At 32.4% G+C, this 17,000-nt stretch overlaps 1 protein-coding gene across 3 annotated transcripts; it reads right to left on the minus strand.

Moving 5' to 3' along the window:
• Positions 1-3,503: 3,503 nt before the first annotated feature.
• Positions 3,504-8,929, minus strand: EMB2820 (Cytidine/deoxycytidylate deaminase family protein). 3 transcript variants are annotated; one of them, XM_078315433.1, is made up of 10 exons: positions 8,782-8,929; positions 8,195-8,384; positions 8,047-8,098; positions 7,533-7,603; positions 6,842-6,963; positions 6,425-6,507; positions 5,953-6,052; positions 4,576-4,962; positions 4,255-4,373; positions 3,504-3,961 (listed from the first exon to the last, which is right to left on the minus strand). In XM_078315433.1, exons 2-10 carry the CDS (start codon positions 8,277-8,279, stop codon positions 3,769-3,771), a joined length of 1,212 nt encoding a protein of 403 aa, XP_078171559.1. In that variant the 5' UTR covers positions 8,280-8,384; positions 8,782-8,929; the 3' UTR covers positions 3,504-3,768. The 3 variants fall into 3 exon arrangements, with proteins under 3 accessions (XP_078171559.1, XP_078171558.1, XP_078171560.1); XM_078315432.1 differs by having other exon boundaries at positions 8,195-8,394; positions 8,782-8,865; XM_078315434.1 differs by lacking the exons at positions 8,047-8,098; positions 8,195-8,384; positions 8,782-8,929 and having other exon boundaries at positions 6,842-7,005; positions 7,533-7,571.
• Between the last annotated feature and the right edge of the window lie 8,071 nt (positions 8,930-17,000).

Here is a 17,000-nt window from a genome sequence, read left to right on the forward strand (position 1 = left end):
TGAACACTTCAGTTTTCGTTTAGCAACTAAGCGAAGGCAATGGCGTGAGGGCAAAGATTCAGTTGGACGGACCTACTAGATCAATTGAGAAAACCTTCCGACACGACATGACATCACATGATGATAATCTTTTCATGTTTGGAGGTAAAAACACAGAGTGCGGTTATGAGTTTTTCATTAGCAACAATGATTTGTCATCATATCTGTAAAATGACAGATTGACAGTCAGATGCACAATGTACGTATTGACATCTTCAATTAAGCAGCATATGCTGCTACGTACCCTTTCGAGAGGCACCTACATGGAAAATACATTAATATCTTGGCGAACTCCTAGAGAGCAGAGAAGTGGCAGATGTTATATTTGATGTCAAGGGGAAATTGTTTTTGGCTCACTAGTGTTTATTAGCTGCGCGATCACTAGAAAGAATTTTTTAAATTAATGATAGACTGCCCTTCTGTTTTGAAAAAAAAAAAGAGAGGAAAACATCAGCCATCCAATTGTATGGACAACTTTATTAGATCTCTAAAATTTAGTTGACCTAGCCGTTAATAGCATATTAACTACTAAATTAGTCAGAGTACCCTCAAATTAGGGTTTCATGTTAATTTCTATATTGTACTAATAATAATATTTTTGTATATGTTTTTTTGAAGGTTGCAATATCATTTGTATATGTTGTATATGTTGTGTCATTTATTATATAGTTTTTAAATTTTACTTGAAATTGGTTTGGTTACTATTTATTAGTAGTAGTCTAAATTTATTTAGGCACATACTCTCCACACTTATTTGATTGTCAAATACTAGATTTTCAGATTGATTCTGATTTCTTTTCATTTTTAAAATTTCGTTTAAGAAACATTTAGATTGATTGATAATTGATTGATCATGTCTTTATTTCTTTCTATTTTTATATCATTTAAAAAATGTAATTTCTCATTAGCTTAATGATCTTATTTAAATAAATATAATTGGTATTAATCTTGCTGATTGGACAATTATTGCATTATCTAATAACTGTAGAAACCTCAATCATGAAACAGATCCTTCGTTGTACAAAAATATAATTTACAACAAAAAATATTGGAAAGAATCTGCATAGTATCTTTTGCTGCTAGAAATTAATAATTGAGAGATAAAGGGTAAATTAGATATTTATATATAAAGTTCTCTCTCAGGGTTCAAAATTTTAATTTGTGATCTTAAAATAGCACTCCTCTTTAGTTTTAGTTATGAAAATATAATTAAATAAGTAATGATCATTTAATAAAAAGAAAGTGCATCATAAAAGAATATGAAAGCTAAAAAGTCAATTAGTATATGATAAGAGAGTTGTCCATTTAAATGAACATAGTAGCTAGGTTCTTAAAAAATGTCATATAATTAGTTTAAATATCTCCTCTCTTATATACTAATTCAATTTTTATTTATAATTTGAGTTTAGTACTAATCTATTTAAAAATTATTCATAAATATTGTTAAATAATTATTTTTTTATTGGTCTATTTTTTATAAAAATATATCATTTTATGTGAGAATTGTTTTTTGTTCTCTTATAATATGTCTCTGTTATTGTAACGCATGAGTACAATATTAGTATGTTATTATAAGTAGAAATAACTATTTAGTCATATGAAAATTCTTATAAAATAGAATCAAATGGATAAGAATACCGATTCAGTAAACTAATTAATATTTTGATCTTTAATAATACAGATACTACACCTTTTTTGTCGCCGTTGTTCTACTTATATAGGAATAGCTATTGATATTATTTTTATTTCCCTGTAATGCGTTGGAGCACGGAATCTTTGACCCTTAACGTGTTGGATCACTGCAAAATCCAATCAATTTTGGCATTACGAACTGGGAATTGGCCCATAAACCGGGCATGGCTCAAGTCTAAGACGAAAGGCAGCCTAGGCGCATTATTCAAATGCCTCCTAACAGGGATAGGGATCCGTATCCTCCCAGGTACCTGATTCAAACAAATTGAAACTAACGGTCCAGATTAATTCCAGAAAGATCAAACTCAATCCGATTCAAACTAAAAAAACCGTCCGATTGTAATTGTTTTCACTTTTCAGTCAGGTAACCCGAGGGGATTTGAATTCTCCTAACAGAGACGAACCAATTGCCTATAACCCGGGCTGGCTTTGATTTCAGTTCCATCTCAATTATACAGATTTGATTCGTTTATTTTAAATTTAGTGGTTTAAATTAAATATAAGTAAGACTTGAATCGTTCCCCACTACAGTTTATTTTCTTTTATATTTGTGAGAAATGTGTGAATGTGATAGATAAAAAAGTTGAATTAAAATTAATTTGTTACTTGATGGTAAGATTGACAAATAATAAACAAACGATATGATGAGATATAAATAATATAGTCAATTATAACCTGTATGAGAATAGTTCTTCGTAAACCGCTTTATCCGGTAAACAGCTTGTAGCTAGGATTGTCAATGATACCCTTTTTGCCATACCGTATTCCATAAGGTAAGAATGGCTAAGAAATTTTTTTCTTTCGTTAATTTATCGGGTATGAGCATCAGTATGGGTAAGAATTTTTTTCGTTAGCTAAATAGATAAATATTATTTCGTACCCATTACACTATAGAGTAATTATATAAAATAAAATTATATGATAAATTTTGAGCAATAATTAGTGATGGTGAAATTTATTTGTGTAATATTTTATGAGTAGAGTTAAAATGCACCATTGATTTTGTGCCTTAACCATGTCCCACGTCTCTATCTCCGTTTACAAAGTTCAAACAGTCAATCCGAACCATTCATCTTGTTCTACATATTAAAATGTGCTTACAAACCAAATTTTATAATTTTTGAAATTTTTTTACTATTTTTTAGATAGGTACAAAATCACTGTTTTTGGATGGTCCAAATGAAGTGATTTTGTACCTATATAAAATAATAGTAAACAAATTCCAAAAAATATAAAATTTGGTCTCTAAGCATATTTTAATATGTAGAATAAGATGAACGGTTCAGATCGACTGTTTGAACTTTGTAAACGGAAATAGAAACATGGAGTATGATTGGAGCACAAAACCAATGATGCATTTTAACCCTTCTCATATTTTATATCATAATGTTTGAGCAATAATTAATGATGCACTCTTGTCATTTTGTTATAAGAAAAATGCTGACATACTACTTTTATTAACATGCTTTGTTATTTAGTTAAATAATTAAATTTGTCCGAAAAAATATTCGTATTTTTAAATTCTTGTGATTTATAAAGAATAATTTAGTTAAAATTAATTGCATTTTTTATTAGTAATGTAATTACATATAGATAATATGTATTAGTTTTAATGTTTTATTTGTAAAATATAATAAAACTAATTATTATATTCGTATTATTTGTTATTCACCCACTGCATTTGCGTTCCCTAATACCCATATCGTATCCATTGACACCACAAGTATTTTTTGGAATTAATTCTGTTATAAACGTCGAAGACAAAAAGCATACAAAGATTTAGACTTTGTAAGCCTTTTAACGATAATGTAATTCCAAAAAAACCTCTTGAGTATACAAAATATACTAACAAATAAAACAAAAGAGATACAAAACAAATAGACAATTGTTAATGATTCGGATTCTCTAAGAAAATCTCACTGAGGGCCTCATCAGGAATCAATATTCTAAAAACAGAGTAATGATGATTTAAACTTTTCTGTCCACAAAATATACTAACAAATAAAACAAAAGAGATACAAAACAAATAGACAATTGTTAATGATTCGGATTCTCTAAGAAAATCTCACTGAGGGCCTCATCAGGAATCAATATTCTAAAAACAGAGTAATGATGATTTAAACTTTTCTGTCCATGCAACCGGTGCACGCTGCCCAATGCACCAACCCTCAGATTTGGAAAGGCATAGAAGATGCGCTTGATTCTTTGATGAACGAGTGCCATAGCACACCTTCAATAATAAAAACAGGAAAATGTTGTAGGTTGGATTAATAAAACATTTCAGCGAAAAGCATAGATGGATTCCTTTTAAGTGTTAAAACAATCAATGAAAACACTTTGCATCTTCTTTATTTATGGCATCTGCACTCAAAAATTACAGTTGAACCATTTGCAACTGACCACCAAGGGTAGATCTAATGTATATATTTCCTTTACAGGTCATTTCGCGATTATCTTTTGCATGGTTACAAAAGATATGTAGCTAGCATTGGTTTGAAATGCAGAAGTGATAACTGAACTTACATTGGGCATGGCTCCCAGGCAAGGTATATGTCAAAGCCAGTACATAAGTATGGCCTTGTTGCTTCCCATGGCAAATCACTAACACTTTCAGAATCTTTCTTTGTTAAAGGAGCCTCATTCTGGAATGAAATAACAAAACACATGGTATTATTAGTAAAATTATTATAATTATGATACACAAAAGTAGAAAGGGATGATATAGACCTAATAACAAAAATTGACAGGAAGTTAATATCATAGCAACATAAAATTTCAATTAGATCTGTGATAAGTTCTTACTGGATGCATCGACTAATGTAAGCCAAAGCTAAAACTCAGTACCTCTGTCTTCAACCGCTTTGCTGGACCATCAACAGAATAAAACTCGGAATAACAAGTATTCCCACATGGAGATGGATTTGGGAATAACTGCCGATCCCTGGCAGCAGCATTTTCAATTGCAACTATAGCCGCATGTTTTAAAGGATGCCATGTGAAACCACTCTCACATGGCATCACCCCATGGTAATGACATGATTGTTCCAGCCATCCCCAAGGATTAACACATGCAACCCCTTTGTTTTCACTCCACTTAGATTTTGTTTCTTCATTACTAGAGTTTGATGAGTCATTTTCTTCTGATGATCTGAGAAGGGGTAATATTTCATCTCGAGCCTTTGAGATTATTTGACCATTAGATGGATCAACAATGATAGCAACATTCCTCATCTGGAAAGATTAAAAAAAAGGTTTTTACTAAAGCTTCCTTTCTTTATGTTTCTTATACTACTTGGGAACTAGAAACCAAACAAATAAGAATAGTTTCCACTTTCCACTGTGGTTGGTGAATGAAGAACTTTAATGCTTTTAGCCATATATATACACTCTAGGGCTATGTTCAGTGGAGGGGTATATAACTCTTAACCCATGTGTGAATGCTGAGGAGAGTATCCCCTTACCCCTTCACTTTATCCCACGACCAAAAAAAGCATAGGTGTTTATCTGTTTAATTTTTGTTTCTGCTGGTACCAGTGAAAGTACATTTTTGCAAGACATTAACATGAAGGTTTTAGTGGGTTTGCCAAAATCATCTCCACTAAAGCTATTCTACTTGCCTCTTTAAATCAATAGCCTACCACTAATTTTCTTGACTGTAAGATAGAACAAAATTTTATTCTTAACTAGAGACTAGCATTTAAAGTTTGTGTCACGTGTCTCTAAAATATTATCAAAAATTAATACACTGAAAAAATTAATTAGTTTTTACATATCGATAAGAACGCTAATAATACTAGATTGAATAATGACACCTCTGTATTTGCCAAATTCAGTTTTTGACTATGGTCAGTGTGGAGCTTACTACTATGATACCAACTAAAAGATGAGGCAGTTTTTTTTTTCTTTTTTTCTGACATTACTTTGCTCTTGTGAGCTTGATCCTGATTATCCCATGTATATCTTATTAAATATGATTACAGATAACATGACTGCAACACCACTGGTGAGATATAAGGATCACAGAAGTTCCATTTCTATCTGAATGGCTTAGAATACATTACACAAGCATGAACATTATCCTTGTTTCCCAATAATTGGTTAGTAATAACTTAAAACCCATGACTGGATGAAAATCATCCGACATAAAGCAACAGCCTACACCTCAAGTATCATAATATTCTGAGAAGTGATAACTCAAGCAAAGCGACAATTTAAACATACCTTATGTCGAATATTTGATTGAACTAGTTCGATCACACTTCTCATGGAACTATATATGGACTTAATATCCTTCTCATCCAATCCAGATACACCTTCCGGACTGCCATTTATAGAAGTGAAGAAAAAACATTGAAAAATCCAAAGATTAAACAAATAACTATTACAATTTAGGACTAGAATAAAAAAATCCAGTTCCAAGTATGATAGGACTTCTTTGTTTTTTTGTTGATCTTGGATATTGGTACTATTGTTCGGAGGCTCTGTAGTTCAACCAGTACTTTAATTTGCAAGCTTCCTCATACCAGTAGGGAAAGACATCGACTAGCTTCCTCATACCAAGTTTAAGTAATTTTATGTATCAATTAGAGCAGTTTCAGCAGCATAGCCATTTAGAAAAAGACAAATAATGGCTCATGAAACCACACCAGTTGCAAAGCACAAGAACTGAAATTATTTGCAAATAATGGTTTACTTGGCAGGGGGATGGAATGAAGTAGGCCAAAGCTTGCATTGCTCTTCCCACTCCCCTTTTGAGGTAGCTTGGCATCTAGAAACCTTAAATTTAAATATTTAAAATCATTATTTGACAATTGCATATAAAGAACATTGCATTCACAAACTAAGATATTTCTTATTTATTTTTCTTTCGATTGGTTTTGGTCCATTTGGGAATTTTGTTGAAGGAGGTACACCCTCCCTTGGAACCCCAATCTTATGGAACACTATCTGCAAGTCTGTTGCTTGTTGATTAGAACCATTTTCAGTTAACCAAACAGTTTTGTGTTGTTGTATTAAGTACATCATTTTCTGAAACAGTATGATAGTTGAAAACCATCAATTATCAACTAACAGTACTACTAGCTGACAGGAACAATAAGCCCATGTTTACCTTTGTGACAAAGAGACTCAAATTGTAGTTATCTATTAGTTGGCGTACACCACTTGGAGCAGCGTCAATAGAGCTTCCATTTTCAGATGAAACATATAGAATAATTGATAATTTCACTTTTCCTGACACCATTGAAGAACGATAAACATATCAACCACAAATCACTACTAAAAAAAATTACTGTCTTTAGGCCACAGATATTATACTGGAAAATCAAATAATTCCAACTAGAATTGGCAGAATATGACCATACCCCAAAAATCTGCCTGAAACCTGAACTAATCTGACATTCTGATAAGTCAGCTAAAACTGATCAAATTGTTACATGACTGTCTAGAGTTTCAGACTTGGAGCTGAAACCAAGCATAAGCAACTTGAACAAAAATAAGTAGATTTAAGGAAAACCTGATGTAGCTCAAAAACCATGCTCACCCAGATCTCAACATGACTCCAGTCAAGACCAACAAATAACTCAACTGAAATAGCCAGAAACCAGAAATTACCCAACCGTATGACCAGACCTACATGGCCCAGAACCTGGTCACATTGTTACTTTTAGTTCCAACCACAAAAAAAGCACAGATAGACCTTCGAACCAATTCTTGCAAACAAGTACATATATAAACAATTAGAGGTGGTAAGGCTTCGTTCAAAAATGGATGCTCAAATATATTGGGTTAAAAATCAATACCTTCAGAACTTTCCTTTTTAACCCGCTTTACATGACGAAGGTCCTCAAGTGGGCATATCTGATTTAACTGCCTGACAATCAATTTTTGATAAAAAAAAAAGGCATGGCACAGTGATGAAATAAAAAATAATAACCAAATGTAATTAGAATTCAGTACCAAAGAATATAGGTCTGGCACTACAAGGACAGCTATAAAGTTGTTTGTATGAACCAGTAAATACAATTCAGTACATCACTGGTATGTAACATTCAAGTCTTCAGAACAATCAAGGAATTCAGGAATCAGGACGACTGGTTCAGTAACAGTTGTTGGGTTTTATATATTAGGGTTTTCTAGTACAATTGAGGGGAGAACTGAAACTTTCTCTTTTCTGAACTTTTTCATCAGACTAATTTAATAAAACATATGCATTTATAATTGCCTTAGATAGAAAAATGAAAAGCTAGGCAACAGCCTATTAAAAACTTTTTAATTGACAAAAACATTATTCTAAATTAAAGCTATAATTCTCACCGAATTATTGTATTTGCCAGCTTAGGCTCGATCTTGGCAGCCACCACATTCACTGAAAGACAAATGCAAAATTCAAATCAAATCAAATCAAATTAAATAAATGACTTAGATAAAATCTATTGAAGGTGAATGAGAAGAAAAGAATTACAAGTGGAATCTTCAAGAGAAAGAAGAGTATTGCCAGGGATGTGCACTATCTCCCAATCAACGAATTGTTCATTTTGAGCCGCCATTGCTGACTGGTGAAGGTGTTGTTGTCCGATTTCCTTATTTCTCTTGGATTTAAAACCCAAATGCAGGATTTGCTGCCATTGAGGGGTTTTGTCTCAGGTGTTCCACTGAACAATTCTGGGTCAATAAATCTAACTGAATTGATAATTAACTAAACTATGACAATGCATTATACAGTTCAGAGCTTAAAATGGCTTTTTTGTGCTTGATTGATATATCATTTAGCTTCTTTATAGGGCCACTGTGTTAGGTACAATACAAGTGTTTGCAAAGAAAATGGAAACAACGGTCTACAACCAGGATGAAGACAAGTAATTGACACTAAAAAGAGGCAAAATGAATTGTCTTGGGTCTGCAAATTTTAGCGTTTTAATTATTTTCTCTTTTCACCCTTTTCATTTTTTTTTTTTGAAAAAGGCTTGGAAGCGTCTGCCAAGAAACTCTTGTCGCAGTTTTCAAACTGCAAAGTAGATAGATAGTGTGTGTGAAAGAGAGAGAGGCTACCGGTAACTTTGTTCGGCTGACTGTGTCGGTGCAATGGAGAGAGCGGCGTCACTGGTGGAGGAGAAAAGGATCGTGAGGCACCGGATCGTGAGGAGAAAAGGATCGTGTCATTAGCAGTCTCTCGTGTAAAGGCGGGCAAAGACTGCCGAGCTAATGATATTCACCGCAGGGGTGAAAAGTGAAAACAGATCAGATACAGAGCGGACAGTGGTGAAAGTGAAACCATATCAATATCCGTCTTTTATTATTAAGATAAGAATACGGATACAGATCGAATATTTATTAAAAAATTGAAGTTTATAACATTTAGCTAATTATAATGATGAATAATATTTTTTTATAATATACATTAAATTATATGTTATATATTTATTATTTGGATATGAATAATTGAAATGTAAAATTATATTAGTATCGGTATCTACATTGACATTCAGATATCGAATATCTATAACTAATTTTTCGAATACGGATCAATATTATCCACTCCATTTTCACTCCTATATTCACCTATGTTCACCTATATTCACACACATTTTATGTTATTAACACAATAATAATTAACTTTTTAGATGATAAATATTATATATCTTTCTTAATGATTTTTCAAACAACACATTCTCTCTTTATTAATGTATAGTTTTTGTTCCTTTAATGATATATTCATTTAAAATCAATAAAGATTTTTTACTGAGATTAGTTTCTTTTAAAATTTATTCAAAATTAGATACTTAAAATTGTACTTTCCATAAGTTAGACCTTGCATAATGATTTAATAATTTAATTATACAATGAAATATAATAATTAACTATTGATTGAAGTTCATTTTTGTCATTACTTTTTTCTTTTACTTATAAATTCAACATGTTCATTACTATAATATTAAAATTTGTCAAACATCACTCAATCCGTAATTGAATAAATTCAGAAAACCCTAGAAACAAAACATTTTTCATTATATAATAGCAAATAAAATGCCTCAAGCATTCTTCTTCTTCAAAGCCTTTATTCTCAAACAAGTTGGGATAGGCTAGAAATGAAACCCAACCGAAATCAGCAACACAGGAACTTCCCAGGAGGTCACCCATCCTAGTACTACTCCTGCCCAATTTGTGAGGGTTTCATTTCCATAAAAATGTTGTTTTTTTACCGCTAGCTCGCCAAGCCTACCACGAACCCTCCTCCTTTTCCTGACTTGGGGCAGGTTGTGTAGAAACTACACAGGCAGAGTTTTTCATTCAAAATATTATACCAATTTCGAACTAGCCTAAATAAAATAAAATAAATTCAAACTAAAAATGGTAAAGGAAGAAGCATGTGAAGTTTAATTTTGCTAACAATTAATAATAGAGAAAATAATTTGAATAAAGCTTTTGATGGTTTCACAATTATCTCTGGTACAAAATTTTGCAATTTCACATGAGTAATTCATTAAAAATAATTTGCAGATAAGCTAGTATTATTGAGGCACGCAAAACTAATTAATTGAGAGCAATATTTTATTAAACTGAAACTAATTTATCTATTAGTACTAGCTAACAACCAGCTGAGCCGAGCTAGTCAGAGGCAAAAGCTGGAAGTTGACTCGTGAATATGACGAACCGATCCGAGCCAACGTAGTAACATATATATACTCGTGAATATGACTCGTCAATTTTTTTTTTTCTGAAGCTCTAAAATGGTAATTTGGTTTAGCTGAAAGGAGATATACCAGCAGGTACAATAACATTATACAATACAACTAATCATAGACTAAGAAAGAAAACAAATAAGAAATTGATAGCCTATCTTGTGTCAATCTCCCCTCACATATCTCCAGAAAATTGGCAGAGAGAGTAAGAGAGGCTAACCAATGTCTAAATATGTCGTGCAACAATGAGTAAAATCTGAAATAGAAAGAGCAAAATTGAGCTCCTAATTTTGCAACAATAACTGAGGTCTCTACAATCCAAATATAAGTAAGCAAAGAACAAGGAAGTGAGGTAGAAACCAACATATTCTTAATCTGGCTGTTAGATACGTACCAGTATGAGCTATAGTACAGAGCATAGAGGTTTTAATTTTGCAACAATTGATGGGCTCCCAATTATGCAAATAAATCTCACTAATTTCAACTAATTTGGTTTGAAATTGAACTAAAGAGGAAAACCGCATCTAGGTTTTTCACAAGCTTTGATTAATTGCTGAGAGAGAGACGCGCTAACCGGGAGACGAGCGATAAGGTGTGGCCCAACAGTGGAGTGTCTCCTCGCGAGGAGGATAGAGAGAGACGGAGGGGAGGAGGCAAAATCCGCTGAGAAAAGCACGAGAGTAACCAGCGGATCGAGGGAGAGCGATCAGAGCTCCGCGGAGGGAGAGCTCGGGGAAGGGGCTTGGCGGAGGGAGAACTAGCGGCTTGAAAGAGCATAAAGAAAAGAGATTTTAGGGAGAGGAGAGAGAGCGGCGCTAAGGGAAAAGAACAAATCAAAACCCAACCCTACGTAACGGAGCCTTTCATTTTTCAAATTTTTTGTTCCATCAAAATCAAATCAATGCACGAATCTTAAATCCAATCTGACGGCTTAGACACCTGACACTGGCTATCATGCTTTAGGAAATGGTGTTTTACTTTCTACTCATATTTTTATTATCAAGTTCAAACAATTAATCCAAACTTCTCAACATGATATGTACTTGGAGATCAAATTTTGTTGCCAAACAAGATATTATAAATAGAGGATTGTTGCCGAAAAGAACTTTGGTGCAATATGTTTAGTTCGGTCTCCTTTGATATATCATTCTTTGATTTGTGCAATGCATGCTGCATTATCTTCATATAGCGGAGTAGGATTTACCTTGATGTTTTCAAGTCCGCATTCTTCTTGAATATTTTGAATCATTGACCGTAACCAAACACATTCTCGACCCGCCTCGTATAAGGCGACCAGTTCGGCGTGATTTGAAGATGTAGCTGTAAGAGTTTGTTTTGTCGATCGCCATAAAATTGCAGCTCCATAATAGGTGAATACATATCCCGATTGAGATCGTGCTTTATGTGGATCCGATAAATATCCCGCATCTGCATATCCAACTAAATTGGATTTTGTATCCTTTTGATAATATAACCCTATATCTCTAATTCCGCAGAAATACCAAAATACTTGTTTAATTTCATTCCAATGTCTTCTGATTGGTTTGGAACTATATCTTGCTAACACATTTACTACAAATGAGATATCGAGTCTCATATTATTTGCAAGATATAATAATGCCCCGAATGCACTTAAGTATGGTACTTCAGGACCAAGCACTTTTTCATTATTTTCTTGTGGGCGAAAATGATCATTTTTTGCATTTAGCGATTGTACGACCATTGGTGTGCTCAAAGGACGAGCTTTATCCATATTGAATCTCTTTAATATTTTTTCAACATAATTTAATTGATGGATAAATATTTCATTCTTTAGATGTTCGATCTGCAGGCCGAGATAAAATTTTGTTACACCAAGGTCTTTCATCTCAAATTCATTATTCATTAATTTTGCAGTATTCTCAATCTCTTCAGGAGATCCAATAATATTTAAATCATCAACATACACTGCAATGATTGTGAAACCTAGATTTGATCTTTTAATAAAAACACACGGACTAATTATATTATTTTTATATCCTTCTTTTAGAAGGTACTCACTCAGTCGATTATACCACATTCGACCAGATTGTTTTAGTCCGTATAAAGATCTTCTTAATTTTATAAAGTACATCTCTCTAGGTTTTGACTTATATGCTTCAGGCATTTTCAATCCTTCTGGGACTTTCATGTATATATCACTATCAAGTGAACCATATAAATAGGTTGTTACAACATCCATAAGTCTCATTTTTAGATTTTCTGTAACTGTGAGACTTATTAGAAATCTAAGAGTTATCGCATCCACTACAGGTGAATACGTTTCTTCATAATCAACTCCAGGTATTTGTGTATAGCCTTGTGCCACTAGCCTTGCTTTATATCTCACAATCTCATTTTTCTCATTTCTTTTTATGACAAATACCCATTTGTAACCTACAGGGTTAACATCTTTGGGCGTTTGGACTACAAGTCCAAATACTTGCCGCTTTTCTAATGAACTTAATTCTGCTTGTATGACATATTTCCATTTAGGCCAATCATTTCTATGTCTACACTCTTCTAGAGTTTTTGGCACATTATCTTCTTCGTTTATAACATCGCTTGCTATAGCGAATGCAAAGATTTCATCAACATGTGTTTTATTTCTATTTAATATAGTGCCATTTATTACATAATTTATAGAAATCTCATAATCATTTGGTACTTGAGTTTCTTCTGGAACTTCATCAACCTCTTTTGGGGTTTTATCAACTTCTTCATGTGTTCTACCATTAATCTCTTCTGGAATTTTATATACTTCTTCAGGAGTTTTACTATCAACCTCTTCTGGGGTTTTATTGACTTCTGCAGGAGTTTTACCATCAACCTCTTCTGGAGTTGGACCAACTGCTTTATTTTGCTCTTTCCTTTTACGTGGATTTACATCCTTAGAACCAAGTGGTCTTCCACGTTTTCTACGCACATTAGATTCATTAGATATTTTTGTAATGTCAATTCGAGCAGGTGCGTTTATAGCTGGAATATGTGATTTAGTAACTCTATTCGTATCTGTGAATGCATCAGGTAATTCATTTGCAATTCTTTGCATATTTATGATCTTTTGAACTTTGAGTTCACATTGACTACTTCGGGGGTCAAGATAAGATAACGATGAATTCCAAGTTACTTGTTTATCCAGTTTTTATTTTTCTTCCCCTAAATTTGGGAATATTGATTCATTAAAATGACAATCAGCAAATCTTGATGTAAAAACATCTCCTGTTAATGGTTCTAAATATCTAATAATAGAAGAAGAATTAAAACCAATATAAATTCTCAACCTTATTTGAGGTCCCATTTTTGTGCGTTGTGGAGGAGAAATTGGAACATATACTGCACAACCAAATACCTTTAGATGGGACAAGTTTGGTTCTCTTCCGGAGACCAATTGTAATGGGGAATATTTATGATAAGCAGTTGGTCTTAATCTAATTAGTGCAGCGGCATGTAATATGACATGTCCCCATGCAGAAGACAGTAAACTAAATCTCATGAGTAATGGTCTAGCAATTAATTGTAATTTTTTAATCAACGATTCTGCCAGACCGTTTTGTGTATGAACATGGGCCACTGGATATTCTACCGTAATTCCAATAGACATGCAATAATCATTAAAAGTTTGAGAAGTGAACTCACCTGCATTATCAAGTCGGATTCTTCTGATTTGATAATCTGGAAAATTAGCTCTCAATTGGATAATTTGTGCTAATAGTCTAGCAAATGCAACATTTCTTGTTGCTAACAAACTCACATGTGACCAGCGTGTTGATGCATCAATTAACATCATAAAATATCTAAAAGGTCCACATGGAGGTGTAATAGGTCCACATATATCTCATTGAATTATTTCTAAAAATGAAGGAGCTTCAGGTCCAACTTTATTTGGAGATGGCCTAATAATTAGTTTTCCAAGAGAGCATGCTTCGCATGTCATATCTTTTGATAATAGGATCTTCAAGTCCTTTAGGGGATGCTCATTTGCACTTTCAATTATTCTCCTCATCATTATATTTCCTAGATGATCCAATCTGTCATGCCATAATGTAAATAATTTTGGATCAACTAAGTTCTGGTTAGTAACGGCTAACTTTGGGTTAGCAACCATATTTTATTATATTTTACTTATATAAGTACTATATAATCCGGATGACATTGCTTGCATCTTTTCAATTATGATCTTCTGACCATTCTTAATAGATGTGTTATGAAGATACTCGCAATTTTTCTCATTCATAGTTTCAATATGATAACCATTCTTTCGAATATCTTTAAAGCTTAGTAGATTTCTTCTGGATCTACTTGAATTTAATACATCATCTATTATTAATTTTGTTCCTTTAGGTAATAAAATACAAGCTCTTCCGGAGCCTTCAATTAAATTACTTGTACCAGATATAGTATGGATATTAGTCTCACCAAGATGCAATTGTGAAAAATATCTCTTGCTTTTTAATATGGTATTTGTTGTTCTGCTGTCTACTAGACATGGATCTTCTTTACTTACCATTGCGTCAGTCATTTTCAAAATAACTTTGTTTCTTCCGAGCAATTCGTGCTGATAATGTGTTGTAAAATAAAGATAAATAAATCAAACAAGATATTGACAATGTATAAGATAGCTATCTCTTATTCTTATGCTTTTCTTATATGTATAATACAATCTTACAATCCTCTATTTATAGGTAGAAAATGTAAATAACAAGTCATTGTATATTAATTGTATTGATAAATGAGAAGAGAATAACATAAATCTTTATGAGGAGTTTTGAAATAATTACGGAAGAGTTGCAAATGAACATCCATCCATAACTTATTTTATTTATAACAGAATGCATATTTTCATCTGTTTTTATAATTAAAAATTATACTCTTTAAGTTCATACAATGATCGCCTCATTCTATGTTTATTTTTTTTTAAAGAAATTCGTACCTTTATTATTATTATTATTATTATTATTATTATTATTATTATTATTATTATTATTATTATTATTATTATTTTTGAATGCTTTTATTTAACTGGATTAGTTGAAGACAGTAGTGGAACTTGGGTAGTACTTGACCATTGTATTTATTTGGATATATATATATGGGTTCATCACCAAGTTCTTTTGTGAACCTTCTAATCTTAACTGCTTGAGTCTATACAAAATTAATTCTTAAATTTAAAATGTTTACACGTAGATACATCACTCGTAAGGTAGAAATGTTTCAATAGTTTGGATTCATTATTTAAAATTAAACTAATATGTTTTAGAGTTGAATTTACAAAGAAACTTGATAAAATTGAGAACACTCTAATTCAACTCTTGTTTTTCACATGCATGCACCACCGCTATTAATTTTTTTTCTCAAACATAATGTATGTTAAATGCAATAAAATGGTTAATATTCGGACATACATATTAATTATGTAATTACTAAGGCATCTTTTAATGCACAGCACGGTATTAAAATATTGTAAATTTTGTTGTACGTACTGCACCCCCGGAGGACAAGGTCCAGCGCTAGCTATTGCCTATTGGTATAATGACGAGAGAGTTTATCTAATCCACGCAAACGGAACATATTATAAACATCAATATGTTCCAAGTCAAAGTCAACATAATATCTTACCGTTGCATTATGACCCGGTCCCGGCTCCCCTGTCTGTCTTGTAAGTTCATATATATATATGAGGTGGGTTACGGTGAGTTGCGAAGTAAAGCGACTATTTTACTTCACGCTCATATTTTGCGATTTTTAAATTCAAAACGTCGATCTGAACCGTTCATCTTGTTCTCCATATTGAAATGTGCTTGGAGACCAAATTTTACAATTTTTGGAATTTTTTTACTATTTATTAAGCAATTTTGAAAGTCACTGATCTGATGGTCCAGAAAATTTTACTGTTTTTTACTGTTCACAGCAAAACAGCAATTTTCAAAAATACTTAATAAATAGTAAAAAAAATTCCAAAAAATGTAAAATTTGGTCTCCAAACACATTTCAATATGGATTAAACATCTAACGGTTCGGATCGATCGTTTGGACTTTCAAAATAAAAATACGGCGTGAAGTAGAAACGCGTTTTACTTCGCAACTCACCATAGCCCACCTCTATATATATATATATATATATATATATATATTGACGAGAGAGTTCATCTAATCCACGCAAACGGAACATATTATAAACATCAATATGTTCCAAGTCAAAGTCAACATAATATCTTACCGTTGCATTATGACCCGGTCCCGGCTCTCCTGTTTGTCTTGTAAGTTCATATATATATATATATATATATATATAGAGGAGGGTTCAAATGCACCCAAATTTTTGTGCACCCAAATGCACCCTATTCTTTTTCTTCGTTTTCAAAGTCCGAATAGTCAATCCGAACCGTTAGATGCGATCTATATATTAAGATGTGCTTGGAGACCAAATTTTACATTTTTTGGAATTTTTTTACTATTTATTAAGCCACTTTGAAAATCGCTGATCCAATGGTCCAGAAAATATAAAATCAGCGATTTTCAAAGTGGCTTAATAAATAGTAAAAAAAATTTTAAAAATGTAAAATTTGG

Source organism: Carex rostrata, chromosome 14, assembly GCF_964058835.1.
Source record: "Carex rostrata chromosome 14, lpCarRost1.2, whole genome shotgun sequence".
Taxonomy (NCBI): Eukaryota; Viridiplantae; Streptophyta; class Magnoliopsida; order Poales; family Cyperaceae; genus Carex; species Carex rostrata.

What these genes read in the sequence shown, in the direction of transcription:
- EMB2820 (XM_078315433.1), bottom strand. Translation starts at nt 8,279, where the DNA reads ATGGCGGCTCAAAATGAACAATTCGTTGATTGGGAGATAGTGCACATC. An exon ending in TAAAAAGGAAAGTTCTGAAG is followed by an intron (nt 6,964 to 7,532) that starts GTATTGATTTTT and finishes CAATGGTGTCAG; the next exon opens with GAAAAGTGAAATTATCAATT. An exon ending in AATCAAATATTCGACATAAG is followed by an intron (nt 4,963 to 5,952) that starts GTATGTTTAAAT and finishes TAATCTTTCCAG; the next exon opens with ATGAGGAATGTTGCTATCAT.